The sequence below is a fragment of the Budorcas taxicolor genome, chromosome 19 (assembly GCF_023091745.1).
Source record: "Budorcas taxicolor isolate Tak-1 chromosome 19, Takin1.1, whole genome shotgun sequence".
Classification (NCBI taxonomy): domain Eukaryota; kingdom Metazoa; phylum Chordata; class Mammalia; order Artiodactyla; family Bovidae; genus Budorcas; species Budorcas taxicolor.
Genome location: NC_068928.1, coordinates 23944941 through 23966274, shown reverse-complemented (window position 1 = coordinate 23966274; position 21334 = coordinate 23944941). Strand labels below are relative to the sequence as shown.

The 21334-nt window shown below is 43.7% G+C and overlaps 2 protein-coding genes across 2 annotated transcripts; both read right to left on the bottom strand.

The window, feature by feature from the left end:
• Positions 1-7241: 7241 nt before the first annotated feature.
• LOC128065071 (olfactory receptor 139) lies at positions 7242-8186 on the bottom strand. Its single transcript, XM_052658180.1, has one exon. The coding sequence runs from the start codon at positions 8184-8186 to the stop codon at positions 7242-7244; it is 945 nt and encodes a 314-aa protein (XP_052514140.1).
• Positions 8187-16035: 7849 nt separating this feature from the next.
• Positions 16036-16986, bottom strand: LOC128065078 (putative olfactory receptor 3A4). The gene has a single exon (XM_052658190.1). The coding sequence runs from the start codon at positions 16981-16983 to the stop codon at positions 16036-16038; it is 948 nt and encodes a 315-aa protein (XP_052514150.1). The 5' UTR covers positions 16984-16986.
• Positions 16987-21334: the final 4348 nt, after the last annotated feature.

Here is a 21334-nt window from a genome sequence, read left to right as displayed (position 1 = left end):
GGGGGTTGGGGGATCCCTGGTTTAAATGATAATACCTGAAGTTGCTTAAGGTCTGGAAAGGGGCCTTCTTGCATTGAATTGGCAGAACATTCAAATGTTACAATGCATCTAGTTGATAATTTGTCAATATTCATAAGAGTTGAAGATATATACATGCATACGGTCCAATCAAGGAAACAGCTGTGCAGAGACATATAACACTTTGCATTTAATAATGGAAAACTGAAAGCAGTCTAGAGGGTTAGGATAGAGTTGATTAAGGAAATCCTGATGCGGGTATAAAATGATACAACCAATACATACAACAGAGTAGGCACATTTATTTAATATGGGATTGAAGAAAACCAGGCCGTGGTGGAGGAGGGGTGGGTGGACAGGAGAATTTTGGGGTGTGACGAGGATGGAAGCACACAATGCCAAAAGTCAGAAAAAAGTGAAGAAATGGCGGCAAGTGTTTGCAGAGAGGCTGACACTCACACCCAGGCAACCTTGTTTTGAACACATCTTCCCTCTATTGGCACCTTTGCTAATGAATCTTGTTAACGACACTACTGAAACCATCTATCACTAATTGGCCTCCTCCACCCTCCTCTCTAAGGTCTGATTTCTTTCTAAAGGACACAAATGAAAGCAAAATCTTTGCTGGGTGTCCCTTCCCTCTGGCCTTGTTAGCAGAGATGGAGAAGACAATCAGCAAATCCCCAGCCACCTCTCAGCCAAGTTGTCCTGAGCTCTCATTTGGGAGCTAATTAGAGGATTCTGTTTGTGGAACATTCGAGGACTTCATTCCCATCTCCGTCACCGCTGTCTCGGTGGGAAACTTTGTGAGAAAGATGGATGGGTGGGTGAACATCCATGAAGATGGCTGAACCTCCTGAGGCTCCGCTGAGCTCGAAAAGTTAGCAAAGTGTTTTGGGACCCAGGGAATTAATCAGGCCCTCTTCCAGGTATCCATGGCAGGGCAGAAGCTTCCATTGTTCTGAGTCTTTCACTAGTTCATTCAAGGGAAGTGAGGGCCACGGTGATACAAAGGACATTAACACTGACCGGGCAAGGCTGGAGTTTGGGGCAGTAAGTTCCTGTTCTGGTGCTTTCTAGCATGAGGTCATGAACTCTAGAAAGACGCAACTCAAAACCCCATGGATTTTTAACACCTTCTACATTATACTTGTGGTGCTGGTTTAGTCTCTAAGTCACGTCCAACTCTTGTGACCCCATGGACTATAGCCCACCAGGCTCCTCTGTCCATGGGATTCTCCAGGCAACAAAACTGGAGTGGGTTGCCATTTCCTTCTCCAGGAGATCTTCCTAACCCAAGGATTGAACCTGGGTCTCCTGCACTGCAAGTAGATTCTTTACCCAGTAAGCCACCAGAGAAGGGCCACGAGGGAACATTATACTTATCAACACACTAATTCTGTATTTCAATTTATTTACTTCTCAGAATAATCATTTGAATTGTGTGCTATGATTCCTGTTTCATAAATGAGAAACTGGGGCCCACGGAGGGTAACTGATCTGTCCAGTGTCACATAGCTAATAAATAGCAGTGTCTGCCCAGAAGCCAGGCCTCCCAACTTCTGGGTCCACTGCTGACCTCGCTTGATCACAGCTAGTTTAATGCAACAAGGAGCATGGGTTGCTCAGCTTGCTGCCCGGCACACGAAGGAAGCTTGATTCATATTTGCTTTTCCATATATCCTGGCCTGGGCAACTATTAGTAAATACCAAACAAAGGTCTGAAGTCTTTTAGGGCCTTAATATCCTAATCTCTTCAGATCCTACAAACATAAACTCTGAAAACAAGTGTAGATATTTTCTGGCTGATGTTCCAAGATTCCTTCCCAAGTTCACTTCTTTCCATTTCAGTGACCTCTACCTCTCGGGCTGTCACATCTCTGCCTGGACCACTGCTACCGCCTCCCGTCTGGGCATCTCTCCAGTTGCCACAGCCCAAGAACCAGCCTTTATTCATCAGAGCTTCACTATGCATGAATTATTCCTGGACATAACCTCCTGCTCTCAATCGTATCACCTGTCCATTTAATTGAATTACCTAAGGCCCCCTTTTTCCCCATTGCCTTTGGTATCCTGTGGGAGGAGGGGGTCTGAGTATTTATCATAGAATAGATGAATGAAAAAAGGTGCAAGATATGTGGAAGGAAGAAATGGCTTCGAAAGCTCATGTGGCCTTAAGTAGAAGAGGCTGGGTTAGAAAGCAAGTCTCTGGATACCCTAAGGTTCTCTTCTCTAAACTGTTGTACCTTTCCCATTTCCGAGACTCATTACGCTGAGAGTCAGCATCACTGTTTAGTTCAGAAGTCTTTGGTGATTTCTTAAAGGCAGTCATGGAGGAAAGCAAAAATACTGAGCTGTGAGTCAGCACTTGCAGGCTGCCCTACTAACTAACCCTATATGCATCTGAGCTTAGTAACTCAGTCGATCTGATTCTTTGTGACCCCCATGGACTGTAGCCTGCCAGGCTCCTCTGTCCATGGTATTTCCTAGGCAAGAATACTGGAGTGGGTTGCCATTTCCTTCTCCAGGGGATCTTCTCCACCCAGGGATCGAACTGGTGTCTCTTGTGTCTCCTGCATTGACAGGAAGATTCTTTACCATTGGACCACCGAGGAAGCCCTACTAACCCCATGGCCTTGGAAAATCACTTAGCTTCTGTTTTTTGGGGTTTTTTTTTTTTTTTTTTTTTTTAATTTGCAAAGTGAAGATAATAAAAACTGGCGTTCTTATTGATATTTTCTAATTCTGGTCCTCGTTGTGGATGATACTCCACTGTGCAGATGCAAGATTCAAATGAGAACACAGATTTCAAAGTGCTCTGTGAATATTGTTATGTGCCAGTAGTATAACAAGGAATCATACTACTTTCATAATTTTCTTGGGTTCTAACAGTGCCTTTGTCTCTGTGACACATATGGTGGACCTTTAGATAGTGACAAGGGTGTGGGAGAAAGAAGCAATGTGAAAATGTTTCTGAGAACTTGTCCAAGGAGGCATATGTGTTATAGATGCTTGTGGTTTATAAAATGACATTAGCTGAGCTTAGCAGATGGATCCTGGCTGTCCTCAATAAGCTCACATTTGTGTTGAAGGCCAAGAACATTTGGACCAAGTTTCTTTGGATGTGAGTTTTCTGAAGTCAGGGTGGCTGGACCAAAATATCTCTAGAGGTTTCTTTAAGCCCCTAGAGGCCATGACCCTATATCTGTGGCACAAGGAATCATGAAAATCTACATGAGTCGCCACCAAAATGAGTCACTACCTTTGACTGGAATTACATAAAAAAGATTCAAAACTAGGCGGCAGTGCAAGGGTTTTAGGGGGAGGAGGTGTGCTGGTGCCGGTGTACGGTAGGCATTCGTGTGGAATGGAGGGTGAACTTTGAATTTTCAGGGCCAGGAGATGGGACAAGGGGAAAGGTCCCCCGGGAGCATTTTCTAACGCTAGAGATGCTTGGGTTTGGCTCTCATCTCAGAAGAGGCAGCATGGATAAGATGACCAATGGCTACTTTATGTCCCTCTGGAGCCTGTGAATCTAGATCAAGTGAAGCCAGTGGCCTTATATTGGATGGATAAGCAACTTACTATTTCTTTTTTCCTCAAAGATGAGGATGACAGAGGACGCTTTGAAGGCTGGAGAGAAAATACTGCAGTCGGTTCATTTCACTCCCCCCACTCCCGTACCCACCAATAGCATTTATTAAAATTTTCTATATCACAGGAGTCAGTGACTGTGTGCTCCATCTCTCAGTCGTGTCTGACTCTGCGACCCTGTGGACTGCAGCCCGCCAGACTCCTCGGTGCGTGGGATTTTCCTGGCAAGGATACTGGAGTGGGTTGCCATTTCGTCCTCCAGGAGGTAGTCTTGACCCTGGGATGAAACCCAAGTCTCCTGCGGCGATTCCATTGGCAAGTGGATTCTTTACCACTGAGCCACCTGGCAAGCCACAGAATTCAGTGAGAAACTTCAAATAAGAGTAAATGGAGGGACTTCCCTGGTGGTCCAGTGGTTAAGACTCTACGCTTCTACGTCTGGGGGCATTGTTCAATCCCTGGAACACTCCCCCCGCCAAAATAAAAATCCTCATTTGTCCCAGTAGGTCATTCTATAGGATTGCAAGTAAAATAATAAACAATATGAAAAAAAAGAGTAAATAGAGTAGAAACTGAAAGTCCTTTTGCATTTCCCACCCCTCTGTCCGGTCCAATTCTCCTCTGCAGTGGAAATCACCACCTAAGACTCAGGGGTTGTTCCCCAGCACTTTTTTGCTCGATACACATTACATGTCACATCATTACCACTTTGTAAATTCAGCAATATGTGCTGTACATCTTTTCATGTCAATATATTCATTCTTCTTTTTAAACAAAAATATACTTTTCATTAAAATTATTTATACCACATATGAATTGCTCATATTTGCAGAGCAGAGTTATAAATTATTCACTTCAGGACATCACTTAAAGAAAGACACTTTGTCATACTGATTAGCACTCATTTATTATTATCATCCCACCCTCTTAATGTGTTCCAAGTTGAATGGATCCCACTCTTGGATGTTGCAGGATTTCAGAACCCTGGGGCTCCAAGCTCCAATTAGCTTTTGCTAATTAAAAGTTCTCTTCCATTCCTTTGCAAGAGGGAGACACTTCTGGCTCTAACTTCAGGCAGTTTCTCTCAGTTCTGTGGGAGAAATGACATTGCAGTTCACACATAAAATCCAGAAAGTTTCTTCCTGTTAGGGCTAGCTCAATGACTGACTATGTCCTCCGAAGAAAGCTTCTCTTTCTTTTTTTCTTTTCCCTTCATATCTTAAGATGCTGGGTTTCGGGCATTTAGAAAACATCTGGCCGGTTCACTGACCTCCCATGTAGAACACACATTTCCTATCACAGGTGAGGAATACCAGTTGATGGTTATCAGTTCCTAGCAGCAGTTGATTGATCCATGAAATGGCTTTATGCACTCAGCACTGTGCTGTGAATTTGAAGACATGTATAATAGAAAACATGGTCCTTGTCATTAAGGAGCTTACAATCTAGTCAGGGAGAGCCAAAAAATAGCTGCAAGGAATACAGAAATGATGATGATGTCTTTCTTGCTTAGCAGGACACACCCTTTCGGAGTAGATTACGAACGTGCAATAAAAGTGAAGAGAGGCATGAGTCTCCTGACAAAGAAAAATCCTCGCTGAGCTAGAGGCTGTGGCTGAGAAAGACTGAGGGGAGAGGCCGGGAAGAAATGAGTGACAGAGAGACGTGACATCCCTGGCGAAGGTCTGGATGCGATACAGTGGTCATCAGAAAGAAATCGGATGACGTGGAGTGGGATAGACACGGCGGCAGGGGCTTAATCAGGCATCGTGGGTGGCCTGAGTGCGGAGGGGCCCAGGCCCAGAGGCTGCAGGGCCCGCCACCAACCACTGGCAGGGGCACCGGACCTGATGTGGGAGACAGCTGTCTTCAGGAAAAATAGAGAGAGTGACGGTGGGAACCTTCATTTGACTGGGGAATATTCTCAGACACCTTGAGGGGCCAAGCTGCCCTCCTCATCAATTAATAAGCGTGTTAGGTAAGGTCCCTCTTCTCAGACTTCCAACGTGTGGACCAGGAAGTGTCTGAAAGATTCACGGAAAAAAAATTCTAGAAACAGTCACAACTGCATGTGAAATCAACTCTCATTCTAGTCACTGTTCTTCCATGGGTTTCCTTAGTTTCGTCCTTTTGGTAAAATCTTGGTTTCCAGTACTCATTCAGTGGTAACTTGCAAATTTCTATTTCCCTTCGTTTTTCACCTTTACTGATTTTCTATACATATTAGATAGAATGCCCTCTTATAAATCGGTGTACTTTGCCAGGAAAAATAAACACTGAACTAACTATTCTGAATGCTGCTTCTCAGGAGACTAATGATGACCCACTCGAGTTTTCAGCAGAGAGGCTGGGGGAGAGAGTTCACACAGTGGCGTGAAAATGTGTTGTTCCCACTCATGGTTAGTCGGGATGGGGACCCTGGTTTTAGGAAGAGGTATTTGATAGTGTTGCTCTAAAGAAGATGCTGGAAGGTACTCTGACAGGTCTCCACATCCTGCTCCCAGGCTATGCCAAACCTTAATTCCACAATCATGGGTTTATTTCCTGAAGAAGAATCTTTTTAAAAAACAGACTTCATGCATGAGTGCTTACTCAGTCACTTTAGTCGTGTCCAACTCTTTGTGACCCCATGGACTGTAGCCCTCCAGGTTCCTCTGTCCATGGGATTCTCCAGGCAAGAATACTGGAGTGGGTTGCCATGCCCTCCTCCAGAGGATCTTCCCAACCCAGGGATCAAACCCGAGTCTTCTCCATCTCCTGCATTGCAGGTGGACTCTTTACCACTGAGCCATCAGGGAAGTCCCCAGACCCGATACTCTGATACAGATATGTTAATCGCTCAATTGTGTCTGACTCTTTGTGACCCCATGGACTGTAGCCCACCAGGTTCCTCTGTCCATGGGATCTTCCAGGCAAGAATACTGGAGTGGGTTGCCATTCCCTTCTCCAGGGGATCTTCCCGACCCAGGAATCGAACCTGGGTCTCCTGCATTGCAGCCAGCCACCATCTGAGCCACTTTACCACCTGAGCCACTAGGGAAGCCCAAAGATACAAACATATCTTATCTTAAAAGGGTGAGGGCAAACATTTTAATTAATATTTTTAATGTATTTCAACTGAACAGTCATTGAATTTTAAAAATACAACGTAATTTATTTGTGTCCCACTTCCTGACCCATAGTATAATTTTCTCCCATTTGTCCTTTAAAAATATTGATATATTTATTGGGATGTGCTGGCTCTTACTTGCAGGATCTTTGATCTTCAGTGCGGCAGGCAGGATCTTTTGTGAACGCTTATTTGCGGCATGTGGGACCTAGTTCTCTGACCAGGGATTGAACCCAGGCCTCTTGCACTGGGAGCATGGAGTCTTAGCCACTGGGCCACCAGGAAAGTCCCTTCTCCCATCTGTCTCTAATCCATCTTTCATCAGTTATTTAGATACTCTCTTCTCTAAGCTTTAGCCTTTCTCCCCAGTTCAAGGCAAACCACATTCTACCATGGCCTGAATTACCTACTTTCCTTCTTAGTTCACCCTTGAATATCCTCCTGCCCACAACTAAGCCTTCAGTACAAGAAAGCAGGCGGTTGCTCAAGGAGGGAGAGGCATCTTGACACCCCTGCCTTCTCACTCGGGGGGCCGCTTCCCCGTCAGCAACCTCTTCAGGGCACCCTGCACGTCCGGGTTCTGGAGGCTGTAGATGAGTGGGTTCAGCATGGGGCTGACAACAGTGTTGAGGATGCCAATGCCCTTGTCCTTGTCTGAGGCGGAGACGGAGCCCAGGCGCATGTAGCTGAAGAAGCCGGTTCCATAAAAGATGCAGACCACAGTGAGGTGGGAGCTACACGTGGAGGTTTTCTTCCTGCCCTCTGCCGAGCGGATCCGCAAGACTGCGGCTGCCACGTGGGCATAGGACACCGAGATGAAGATCAGGGGGACCACCCCCATGAAGGTGGCCCCCACAAAAAGAAGCTGCCCATTCAGGTGGATGCTGGAGCAAGAGAGCTGGAAAAGGGGCGGGAGGTCACAGTAGAAGTGGTTGACCACGTTAGGGCCGCAGAAGTCCAGCACAGACACAGCCACTGTGTGGGTCAGAGCATTGATGAAGGAGACGGAGCAGCAGACGGCCGCCAGGGCTCCCTGGACGTCACGGCTCATACGGATGCTATAAGTGAGGGGCTGGCAAATGGCCAGGTAGCGGTCGTAGGCCATGGCTGTCAGGAGGTGACAGTCCACTCCAGCCAGGAGGTGGAAAAAGAAGAGCTGTGAGATGCAGGCTGCATAGGGAACTCGGCATTGGTGGGTTAGGAGACAGACCAGCATGGGAGGAACGGTGACAGTGATGCACCCAATGTCCAGCAGAGAAAGGTTCCCCAGGAAGTAGTACATGGGTGTGTGGAGTTTGGGCTCCACAAAGATGGCAGCCAGGATACTCAAGTTGCCCCCAACTGTGATCACATAGGCAAAGAGGAAGATGGCGAAAAGGATGGGTTGCAGTTCGATGTTCTCTGTTAGGCCAAGAAGGATGAATTCAGTGACCACAGTCTTATTGCCCCGGGCACCTGGCTCCATAGGCCACTGCTGAGAGGCATAGAGTGAGAAAACGTGGGCCTGCTGAAACGGGGAGCTGCTGCTGCTGCTGCTAAGCTGCTAAGTCACTTCAGTCGTGTCCGACTCTGTGCGACCCCATAGACGGCAGCCCACTACTTAATCTGTGTCTGCTGGATGCTAGGGATAATGGGGCATGTACATTTATTGATGGAATGGATACTGATTAGAGCTTCAGCAGGATCCCCATGGCCCTTACAATGCTAGACATTAACTCTTGAATTTCCAGCTCAGGTTGAGATCCAGAGGATCCCAAGAAAGGGGCTGGAAGAGAGGAAACTGCTCTGAGGACCCAGGACGGTGGCTGTTGATCAAAATGAGATGGAAGGGTTTCACTATTTTGACAGCTATGAAGGTTGTATCAGTGTAGAGTGACTGACCTTAGGAAATGTCATCACAGGCAGATTTTCCTAAGTTAACATTAAGGCACGCCCAATCTGGGTATGAATCAACAGCAGTGACACAGTACAGTGTCTCATGACACAGTGACAAGAGTTTAGCCTTGCTCTGAGCAGAGGTTCCTCTCTCTCCTGAATGCATCTGTCTACTCCCACTTCTCGTCATCCCCACCCTGCCTGTCCATGCAAGGTGCAGTGTGCCTCGGGTCCTGTGGTCCAATTTGCCTTAAGTAGTTCTTTCTCTACACAAAGACGTTCACAGTCTCTCTCTCTTTCTTTCTCCTTCCCTCCCTTCCTCCCCCCTCCTCTCCTTCCTTCTGTCTCTCTCTCTCCCTTTCTTTCTCCTGGTATATAAGGACAGCTCAGCACAGTGGAAAGAGCTGTGGAGTTAAGAGTCTAGATGCTTGTGTTATAAACAAGCTTCTATTACTAGCATCAGGACGTTGGAAAAAGGATAACAGAAGGGGAAAAGAAGATAAAAGGAAGGGAGGAAGGAGACAAAGAAAGGAGGAAAAAATAGGAAGCCAACATTTACTTGAATATAAACTTTTTGTGAAATATTTTACTCCATTTAAATTTCACAGAAATTCTTGAAGATAGCTAATCAGTTTAAAATGAGAAAAGGAAAGCTCAAAAAAAGATATCCTGTTTTAAGTTCACATGTGTAAGAGTTTGTTCTGGAGAACTTGTATTTTGTGCTTTTATTTTTGCCAACCCCTTTGCCAATATCTCAGTATCTATCATCTATCTATATGTTCATCCATTTTCCCTTCTGCAATATGAAAGGCTATATTGTATTATCTCTAGGTTTACTTAGAGGTATTTGTTGTTCAGTCACTAAGTCGTGTCCAACTCTTTGTGACCTCATGAACTGCAGTACGCCAGGCTTCTCTGTCTTTCACTATCTCCCAGAGTTTGGTCAAACTCATGACCGTTGAATCAGTGATGCCATCCAACCACTTCATCTTCTGTTGCTCCCTTCTCCTCCTGCCTTCAATCTTTCCCAGCATCAAGGTCTTTTCCAATGAGTCTGCTCATCGCCAAAGTATTGGAGCTTCAGCTTTAGCCTCAGTCCCTCCAATGAATATTCAGGATTGATTTCTGTTAGGATTGACTGGTTTGATCTCCTTGCTGTCCAAAGGACTCTCAAGAGTCCTCTCAAGCATCACAATTTGAAACCATCAATTCTTTGACACATAGCCTTCTTCATGGTCCAGCTCTCACATTCATACAAGTACTGGAAAAACCATAGCTTTGACCAGACAGACTTTTGCTGGCAAAGTGATGTCTCTGTTTTTTAATATGCTGTAAGACACTATAAATATTGATTTCTCTGCCCTGATCAACCTAAATACCCACCCTTGCCTCTCCCCAGACTTTTCATTTCCCCATTCTTGACCCTAATCTCTTCCCTCTAACTTCCTCTACTTGCCAGCTCTGACCTTTGTCCTTCTTGTCACTAAGAGTAGAGAACGCCACCGTTGCATTTCACTGCCACCCCCTGAATCCGATGATGGCTCAGTCCTTTATTCTCTAGCACCAAGGGAAAAGCTACCTGAAGATCATGTGGGCTCTTCATCCACACTTACTCACGAAGGATGGAAATTAGCAGTCCTGGTGCAGAGGCACTTACCTTTCTACTCCGAGTTCCCAGATGGCGGTTCTTGTAGAGAGGGGAGTGAATGCCAAGCTGACCCAAAGTGGCCCGTCTCCAGGAGCCTTATAGAGGAAGTGACGCACGGAATGACAGAGTGTGTCTTGGTGTTCTCTCTGTATTTGGGAGCTAACAAGCCCTTAGGGGCCCTAAAAATGACGCACTCCCCAGGGATTGCACCAGAAGCCAGAGGCAGACAATCTCAGCCCTTCAGTCCTGAAGGGTTTCTCTCATCTGCCTAGCATTTTGGACTTTATTAAAGGAACATTAGAGTCACAACTTCATTCCAGGCTCCTAATGCTCCTGAGAAAGGATACAGGTTCCATATTACTGATGGGAAAAATAAGAACTAGAGGGCTTAGTTGACTTGGCAAAGCCAGAGAGGGTGTCCCTAGTGGAGCTCAGGCTGGTTTCCAGGCTCACTGATTCTGGTACTGTTTCTCTCATTTATTTTCTACACTGGGTTTTTTAAGGTATGGCTTTTAAAAGTTTGGGGTCAATATGTATACACTGCTTATTTAAAACAGATAACCAACAAGGACCTACTGTATAACACAAGGAACTCTGGCCAATGTCGTGTGGCAGGCTAGATGGGAGGGGAGTTTGAGGGGAGAATGGATACATGGCTGGGCCACTTTGCTGTGCACCGGAAACTATCACATTTTTAATCGGCTATATTCCAATATAAAATAAAAAGTTAACAAAATCATGCAAACATAAAGAAGCAATTACAAAATTACAGAGCTGAAAAAAAAGTTAACTAAAGTATAGTTTTAATTGTGAAGTCTGATGAGCTTTGATAAAATATATAGCCATGTATCTACCACCTCCATCAATATATGGAACACTTCAACTGCTCCAAAAACTTCCCTTCTGGCACCTTTGCAGGCAATGCCCTCTCCACGTCATAGCGATGGCAACCTCTGATCTGATTTCTTTCCCTATGGTTTTGGTTTTTTCATAGTGTCACATAAATGAAATCACACATTATGTAGACTTTTTAAATAATTGGATTCATTCTATTAGCATGATCCTTCGGAGATTCATGCCTGTTGGTTGTAGTAGTAGTACATTTCAGCAAGTCATATTCCACGTATTGCAATTTGCTAAGGTATTTATCAGTTAATGAATATTTGGATTGTTTCCAGATTTTAGCCATTACAAATAATGATACAACTATGTTCAGACAATTCTTTGTGTGGAGACATGTTTTCATTTCTCGTTGGAAAATGCCTTGGAATATAACTGCTGCTGCTGCTGCTAAGTCGCTTCAGTCGTGTCTGACTCTGTGCGACCCCATAGACAGCAGCCCACCAGGCTCCCCAGTCCCTGGGATTCTCCAGGCAAGAACACTGGAGTGAGTTGCCATTTCCTTCTCCAATGCATGAAAATGAAAAGTGAAAGTGAAGTCGCTCAGTCATGTCCGATTCTTAGCTACCCCATGGACTGCAGCCCACCAGGCTCCTCCATCCATGGGATTTCCCATGCAAGAGTACTGGAGTGGGGTGCCATTGCCTTCTCCAAACCTACTTAAGTGGATGTTTAATTATAAATGAAACTGTCAAACTGTTTTCCAAAGTGGCTGTACCATTTTGAATTCCTCCCAGCAATGAATGAGATTGCCAGTTGTTCATCAACACTTAATATCATCAGTCTTTTTAATATTAAACCTCTCTATTAGGTGTGCAATAGTATCTCATTGTAGTTTAACTTTGTATTTCCTTAATGATATTGAGCATCTTTTCATGTGCTTATTTACCATCTGTATGTCATTGATCAAGTATTTAAATAACTTGCTCCCCTCAATAAAAATTAGTTGTTTTTCTAGTTCTTGTTATTTTTAAATATATATTTTATTAAATATAAAGGATACTAGCCTTTAATCCATGTTTTGTAAATAGTTCCCCAGTCTGTGACTTATATTTTCATAAACAGTATCCTTTGAATAACAGACATTTAAATTTTTGATGATATCCAATTCATCAATTTTTTCTTTTATAATTCATGACTTTTGTATCTTATCTACAACATTTTTGTGTTGGTTTGCAAACTGGCCCCACACAGAGAAGGCAAGGAGATACGAAAGAGGCAGACCACTCCGGATTAGCAGGTAGTGTTTGTCCTGCTACATTTTAGGTACTCAATGAAAGTTTTTGGAATCAATTAATGCTTTAACAAAATTATAGTTTTATGGACATAGGTCAGGTTTTGTTTAGTGTCAGGTCCAATTTAGTGACAAGTCTGTACCTCTTTTCTTCTCCCTAGATAGTGCCTAACTGTTGAGACCATCTTCCCTAAAATAAGACTGTGTGTGTGTGTGTGTGTGTGTGTGTGTGCACGCGCGTGCGCACGTGTGTACTCAGTTGCTCAGTTATGCCTAGCTCTTTGTGACCCCATGGACTGTAGTGTAGCCCATCAGGCTCCCCTGTCCATGGGATTTTCCAGGCAGGAATACTGGAGTGGGTTGCATTTCCTTCTTCAGGGGATCTTCCCAACCCAGGGATTGAATCCACTTCTCTTGTGTCTCCTGCATTGGCAGGCAGATTCTTTACCACTGAGCCACCTGGGGAACCCCCCAAATTAGACAGTGATTCATCCTATTGATATTACTTAAGTGCCTTATGTGCTAGTAGAATTTCCTATAAGTTGAGGGTTCAGAAAGAATCAGAAAATTCTAGGAAACACGCATACATTACAGATCAAAACTTTTTTCAACAGTGACAAAAGCAGAACATCAAATGTCTGGATCAGGGATAACAAACTGCTGTGCCTACAAGGGCAAGACAAAGGGTGTGGTGAGTTGGAAGCCTGGCAAATTGGAGGGTACTGGCCCTCTCTAATGAGGTCTATAGAAATTTAGCCCTAGATGATTGCTGACAAAGAAGGATGTGGGTCTACTGTTGACAAATTTCATTCTGTAAGAGCTGAAAAGCATGTGTTCTTAGTTGCTCAGTCATGTCTGACTCTGTGTGACCCCATGGGCTGTAGCCTGCCAGGCTCCTCTGTCCCTGGGGATTCTCCAGGCAAGAATACTGGAGTGGGGTGCCATGCCCTCCTCCAGGGGATCTTCCGAACCCAGGGACTGAATCCAAGTCTCCCTTATTGCAGGCGGCTTCTTTACTACCTGAGCCCCCAGGGAAGCCTCCTGATTACTTTCCAGTCTTATAAACTACATGTCTGTGCTTCAGGTACAGCTGGGAGTCTAAAAACCGGCGAACTCGATAAAGCACACAAAAATGTTTCCTTTCCATTACTTTTCTAAGTGTAAATATTCCTGACTATCAGAATAATAAATTCACATAGAACCTTTTTCCCAAGGTTCCAAGTGGTGTGTTTAAGTATCAGTGACTCTCCAGAGCCAGCTGCAGTAATTTGAGCATACACTCACTAACCCCTATCTGTGGGACATGCCTCCTTGGCCTCCTGAAGCACTCTGGATAAATCTGCCTCCTGGCAAGGGAAATTTAGCTTTCTGTTTCACACAATTCTATTATTTAAAAAAAAAAAACAACAACACTCTTAAGCTATAAAATCAGACTTTAGTAATTAAAGCAATATACCTTGTTCCAGATTGGGAAAATCAGTAATACAAAGGTGTCAGTTCTTCCTAAATTTATATATTGACATTCTGTTAGTAGAAATTTACAAACAGATTTCAAAATTAATTGGAAGAATGATTATAAGTAGTTGCAAGAATGAGTATGGCAAAGACAGACCAACGCCAGGGAAATGAAAGTAATAAGAAATACCTTAACAACTACATATTAACTTGTGTTTTAATACCATAATGATTGAGAAGAGCATAAGAGAGTCCAACAACAGACCCCAGACTAGAAGGATATTAGGCTGATAGTGAAAGGGCGATTTCATATCAGTGGGGAAAGAGTCAATGAATCTATTCCTTTGAAAATTAAATAAACCTAGATGTCCATCAGCAGATGAATGGATAAGAAAGCTGTGGTACATGTACACAATGGAGTATTACTCAGCCATTAAAAGAATTCATTTGAATCAGTTCTGATGAGATGGATGAAACTGGAGCCGATTATACAGAGTGAAGTAAGCCAGAAAGAAAAACACAAATACAGTATACTAACACATATATATGGAATTTAGAAAGATGGCAATGACGACCCTGTATGCAAGACAGGAAAAAAGACACAGCTGTGTATAACGGACTTTTGGACTCAGAGGGAGAGGGAGAGGGTGGGATGATTTGGGAGAATGGCATTCTATCATGTATACTATCATGTAAGAATTGAATCGCCAGTCTATGTCTGACGCAGGATACAGCATGCTTGGGGCTGGTGCATGGGGATGACCCACAGAGATGCTATGGGGAGGGAGGTGGGAGGGGGGTTCGTGTTTGGGAACACATGTAAGAATTAAAGATTTTAAAATTTAAATAAATAAATAAATAAATAAAATCTAAAAATAAATAAATAAATAAATAAATATTTTACAAGGAAAAAAAAAAGAAAATTAAATAAAGGTTCTTTCTAGGTTCATTGCAGCACTCCATCCAACAAGATTATTTCAACCAAAGCACATTCACTAAGAGAAAGTTGTAAAGTCCATTTTATTCTATCCATTCAAAGGAATGCTATGCAGTCTAGAAAAAAATGAGTAAGATCTCTATTGAATGTCATGGAAAGATATCCATCTATGTCACTATTTTATTAATATGTTATCACTATGTTATTAAGTGAAAAAAGCAGGTTATTCTATTTTTACAAATATATATTAGGTACAAGCTTTTTAAACAATTATAGACTAAATATCAAAATGATTATCTCTGAAATGAACTTATGAGTAATTTTATTCTTTTCATACTTCCTAATTTTTTATTAAGCATGCATTTTTATTGCATTATATAAAAATATATTTAAAGCTATAAATGGAATAAATGAAGTCGTTTTCTCCTTTTAGCAATGCAGAAGGAGAGTTTGGTTCTGATTTATGTCCAAGAAGGCAAAGGTCTGCAGTCAGTCAGTCAGTCAGGGAGACTTTTTCAGGTGAGCTGAAACTCTTTAATTAGTGTTATTACACATATTTTTTTGTTATTGTCAGCCCAATATTCTACCTCATTTCTGTGGTTTTTCTAAACAATGCCTTGCCCCTTGGATTTTGGTTTTAAACTTTGTTCTCTTTTTGTTGGTTTATTTGCTAAAGTCAATCTTCAGCAATTCCTCTACCAGCCTCTTCCAGCTGCTGTGGAACAAACTGTAAATTTATTAAAGAAACAAACTTCTTACTCCATGTTTTTATTTTTTTTAAATATTTTTTCTATAACACTGACCTTCCTTTTCTTTTATCCCTTCTTTCTTGTCTGTCTCATCCATCCCACTTTACAGATACCCTTCTTCTTTGGAATGATGTATTACTTTTAAGAGGCAGTAGAGACAGTGCCCACCTAGATTTAAATCACAGCTCTGACATTCTTTAGCTGTGTGACTTTGGGCAGGGTACTTAACCTCTCTGAGTTTCGGTTTCCTAATCTGTAATTTGTAAATCTGTGCCTGCTTCATAGGGTTGTTCTGAGGCTTAAATGACTTAATAGCTGTCAGTCACTTAGAAGAGTGGCCTGGCGCATGGTAATCATGATATAAGTAACAGCTACTGTTGTTTTTATTGTACTTTCCTTCCTAAGCCAGTTTCTGATTTGATTTCACTATGTTCACATTCCATTTGCACTAATCGCAGTACCTCTTGGAAGCAGTTAGTGGAGCCATGATATTCCTTAAAGCCAGAGCAAGAAATCTCATGTGGGGGGCTGTCTCCCTGTGAACACCCGTCTCAGGGAGCCCTGCACGTCGGGGTTTCGGAGGCTATAGATGACGGGATTCAGCATGGGGCTGATGACCGTGTTGAGGATGCCAATGCCCTTGTCCTTGTCTGAAGCCTCACCCGAGCCCAGCCGCATGTAGCTGAAGACGCCTGTGCCATAGAAGATGCCCACCACGGTAAGGTGGGAGCCACACGTGGAGAAGGCTTTCTTCCTGCCCTCTGCTGAGCGGATCCGCAGGACTGCAGCTGCCACGTGTCCATAGGACACAGTGATGAGGACCAAGGGGGCCACCCCCATGAAGGCTGCTGCTACAAAGAGCAACTGCTCGTTGAGCTGGATGCTGGAGCAGGAGAGCCGGAAGAGCTGCGGGAGGTCACAGTAGAAGTGGTTGATCACATTGGGACCGCAGAAGTTGAGAGTAGATACAGCAACAGTTTGAGTCAGCGCGTTGGTGAAGGAAAAGACACAGGACATGCCGGCCAGGGCTCGCTGGATTCCCCAGCTCATGCGGGTGCTGTAGCTGAGGGGCTGGCAGATGGCCAGGTAGCGGTCGTAGGCCATGACGGTCAGCAGGAAGCAGTCCACCCCGGCCAGGAGGTGGAAGAAGAAGAGCTGGGAGAGGCAGGACCGATAGAGAATGCTTCTGTTATTGGACATGAAATGCCCCAGCATGGCAGGGACAGTGACACTGATGCACCCGACATCCAGCAGGGACAAGTTTCCCAGGAAGAAGTACATGGGGGTGTGGAGTTTGGGTTCAGCGAGGATGGCAGCCAGGATGCTGAAATTGCCCCCCACAGTAGCTACATAAGCGAGAAGGAAGATGACGAAGAGGATGGGCCGTAGAGCTGGGGTCTTCGTGAGGCCCAGCAGGACAAACTCAGTGACAACGGAATCATTTCCTGAGGCTTCTGGATCCATGACTCTCTCCTACCGGCAGTAGAACCAAGTAAAGCTAGAAGGTGCCGATGGTGACAAATGGAGAATCAGACTTTTTCTTTTTAAACTGGAGTATAATTGCTTTACAATGTGGTGTTAGTTTCTGCTGCACAACAAAGTGAATCAGCTGTATGTATACACATATCCCCTCTCTCTGGAGTCTCCCTCCCACTCCACCCCCCATCCACCCCTCTAGGTCATCACAGAGCACCAAGTTTGGGCTCCAAAGTATTGACCTTCTACGGAATAAGAAAAATGTAAAAGCAGCCTTTGAGCAGCATAAGTTTCCAGGCTTCAGATCCAGGTGGGGTGAGTGGATACCCAACTCGGCCGCCTCCCTGGATGCCCAGTTGAGCTCTCAGGCCAGAGAAGCAGACACCAAGTCTCCGAATTCTCTTCTCCAACTCCACCGCCACTTGGCTTCTTGCTCTTCTGTCTCCTGGTTCTAACTGCATATCATCCAACACACACACTATCGTGGACCTGGTGGCCACATGAGGCTAAAGACTTATGGTGCTGTGCCCTGCCCACATGCTTGATCACTGACATAATGTCTTCCTTTCCCCACCCCTGGGTGGTCACACTAATAACACAGAGTGATCCACCACAACCTCTGGCTCAAGGATGGATACTGAAGTCACTCACATGCAGTCTACTTCAAATGGGAAGAGGCTGGAGTTGGAGCTTCCTGGGACAGGGGTGGGGGGTAAGATGAGGGTGGGAGGTGGGCCAGAGGCATAAGGCATGAGCAGAGGAAAATGTTTTCTAATGATTAATGTTGAGAATAAAGTCAAGTCCACAACGGATCAACCTCCATCTAATGGTCTGACCTTTTCTGCATGGATGTGTTCTGACCATCAGTTCCATCTCTCCAGAAAGGAACTGGTTTTCACTCTAAATCTGCTCTGGACTTAACTATCTGGTAACAGCCTTGCTCCCCTCCAAGTTAGTGAGGCTTTAAACCTTGGTTAAAACTGACTTCTCCCTGTCTCTAACCTTTACATTCAAGGGACTGAGTCCCACTGGTTTTTTTCAGGAGAAGGGAGAAGCCGTTATTTGGCCTGTATGAAATCCAAGTTGGGAGCATGCAGTGAGGGGTCTTGGCACCCACCCAGAAGGGGATGAACACATCCTGGGCAAACAGCAGGGGACAGTCATGCTGGCCCAAAGACCTCCAAGTGGGGATAGCTTATGAAGGACACAGAGACAAGGAGATAAACAACTCACGTGACATCACCCTCACAGTGGGATTTGTCTCCTCCCAATTGTTACTCTGGAGGCATCAGAAATTAGACTTTCCAGGGGGAGCCAAAGCTGGATAAACAGACATAATGATCTCTAGTATCTTTAAAACGTTTTGAACTTTTCTGAAAATGTTTCCAAGTATGACCTTCATGGACGTGGCAACACTCATTCGTTTAACAAAAATATTTTTGAGCAATTACTGTGAACTGACATTCTTTTTAAGTCTCCCCTTTTTTGGGTAAATTTTAAACTTTTTATTTTATATTGGAGTACAGCCAACTGACAATGTTGTGATAGTCTTAGGTTCACAGCAAAGTGACCCAGCCATATCCATTCTCCCCCAAACTTCCCTCCCATCCAGCTTGCCACATGACGTTGAGCGGAGTTCCCTGTACTATATAGTAGGCCCTTGTTTTGTTACCATTTTAAATATAGTAGTGGGTATGTGTTGATCCCAAACTTCTGCTTATCCCTTCCCCCCATCCTTCTCCCCCTCGTAACCATCTCAGGACTTCATGGAGTTAAAATAAATCTCAGAGAGTCTTAAAAGGCAGTTAAGCTTACACTGCATTGGAGGTGGAGTTGGGACTTTGGATTTCTGATTTAGTCCAGCCTACCATCTTGGGAGAGGGAGAGCAGTGACTTGTGACATCCTAGCCTTGCCTGCCATGTGGGGCTGGGGGCGGGGGGAGTTGGAGCAGGATTTGCTCCTATCTCACCCCCTCCATCATTTCAAAGGTTGCCTCACACATCCTGTCACTACTGCCATCCTCAAACCCGGCTCTTCCTCTAGTCTCAAACAAATATCTTGCCCTTCCTCCACTCCTGTACCTTACTCCAGACCCTCCACTGTCCTGACCCTAAACATTTTCTAGCTTTGTGCCCTCAACCTCATGAGTGAAGATAAAGGTTTGGAGTATCTTCTAGACCAGGACCACTCTACTTTTGCTCCTAAAGTAGCTTGAGGCATTTTAAAAATATTAATGATTCCTAATTAATGTCAGAGTCACTTCTTTCTTGGTGAGCTATTGGAGATATTTAACTTCCCAAGGAGCACTCTGGTGTGGTGGACCAGCCCTCTTCTTGCTATGTCTCAGCAGTTTAGGACATCATATTCTTGAGTCTGACTTCATTAGGCCACTTTGCTGATGAAATAAAGTGATCTGGATCTCAATTTTGACTCCAAAAAAAAAGAAAGAAAGAAAAAAAGAGAGAGAATGCTTTCCCACTGGCTCTCACGAGTGAGTTTGAGAGAAGTTCTTTGCAGGATCAACGGAAGAGCCTCGCAGTGACTCAGGACTGCCATAGGCCAAGGAGACATTGACAGGGAATTAGAATGAGTTGACATCTCTACTGACAGCTGTCCACAGAAGGGAACTTCAAGATTCCAGGACCCAAATTGAACCTTTTACTACCCATTACTGTCTTGCTACAAGTCTAGACTTCAGCTCCCAACTAGATAAAAAATGCTATAATGTCTCTCTTTCTGATTTTTTTTAATTTCATTAATAATGCTTTGGGCAATCATTTTTATTTTTAACATGTTTCATAAATAAAATGCTTTTATAACAATGTTGCATAAGCAGTGGTATTCTCAGTTTGAGAATGAGTTATTTCACCTTAGAAGTTAGACAAATATGGCAATGACGGAAGGTCTTACTGAGGTCAGTTTGCATGAGGAATGGAACAGCCTCCCAGAAGAGGGTGCAGGGCATTGACATGTCCAAGTCCAAGCATAAGAGGTAGGATATCAGTGCAAGTGTGTGCGTGCTCAGTTGTGTCCAACTCTGCGACCCCATGCACTGTAGCCCACCAGGTTCTTCTGTGCCTAGAAGTTTCCAGGCAAAAATGCTGCAGTGAGTAGTCATTTCTTACTCCAGGCCATCTTCCTGACTAGGACTGAACCCTCATCTCCTATGTCTATTGCTTTGGCAGGCAGATTCTTTACCACTGTGCCACCTGGGAAGCCCCTTAGAATATCAGAGGGAACCTCATCTCCTGATGCCATTTCCTCCCTAGCATCACCTCCAGATGCACACTGGGTCATAAATAAAATGCTTATATAACAATGTTGCATAAGCAGTGGTATTCTCAGTTTGAGAATGAAATGCTCAAAGGAAGAGCATTTCAATCAATAAAGGGATGGTGAATATAAAATTTTCTTGATTATTCCCTTATGGTTAGATAAATTAAAATTTCCCCTTATTATGGCTTTTGTACACTTAGAACAGATTCCTAGAAGTATTTTGAAAAGTAATAAAAACTTGTATATTTGATAGCAAGATATTTAGCCATATCTTCTCTTTAATGACAGACTGGGACTTCCCTAGTGGTCCAGGGGTTAAGACTCCACCTTCTAGTGCAAGGGGTGAGGGTTCAGTCCCTGACTGGGGAGCTGAGAGCCCACATGCCTTTCGGCCAAAAGCCAGAACAAAAACAGAAGCCATTTTGTAACAAATTTCAATTAAGAGTTTGAAAATGGTCCACATTAAAAAAAGATCTTTAAAAAAATGACTGTTTTCCCCTAATATTTTATTATAAACATTTTAGAGCACATTGTAAAGTTTAAAAATTATGCAGTGAACACCCGTATACCTATCATCTAGACTTTACCATTATATTTGGTCTTTATATACATGGGGTCCTTCAATAGTTATTCTTCTTTGACTTGTTTATTTCACTATTATGTTTGTATGATTCTCATGTTAGTGTCTACAACTATTGCTCATTTATTCTTTTAAGGCTGTATAGCATTGTAGGCTATTAATACACCAAAGGTTATCATTTCTTTCCTGTTTCAAGGTATTTTGCTTCTGTGAACACTGTTATATATATTTCTTGGTGCACACATGCAAGAACTTCTCTATGATTGTTAATTAGAAATAGAGTCTGTGCACCTTCAGATTTAAAGGATAAATTCAAATTGTTTCCCAAAGGACTTATACCACTTTAGGGTCTCAGCAGTTGTATACAAGATTTTTTAAAATTCTATATTCTCATTAAAACTTGCCATTATCTCACTTCTTTATTTAGACCGAAATGGTGTCTCAACTGTGATTTTAGTTTGCATTTGGTAGATCACAAATAA

Coding starts and splice junctions, on each gene's coding strand:
- LOC128065078 (XM_052658190.1), bottom strand. CDS start 16,983: ATGGATCCAGAAGCCTCAGGAAATGATTCCGTTGTCACTGAGTTTGTC.
- LOC128065071 (XM_052658180.1), bottom strand. CDS start 8,186: ATGGAGCCAGGTGCCCGGGGCAATAAGACTGTGGTCACTGAATTCATC.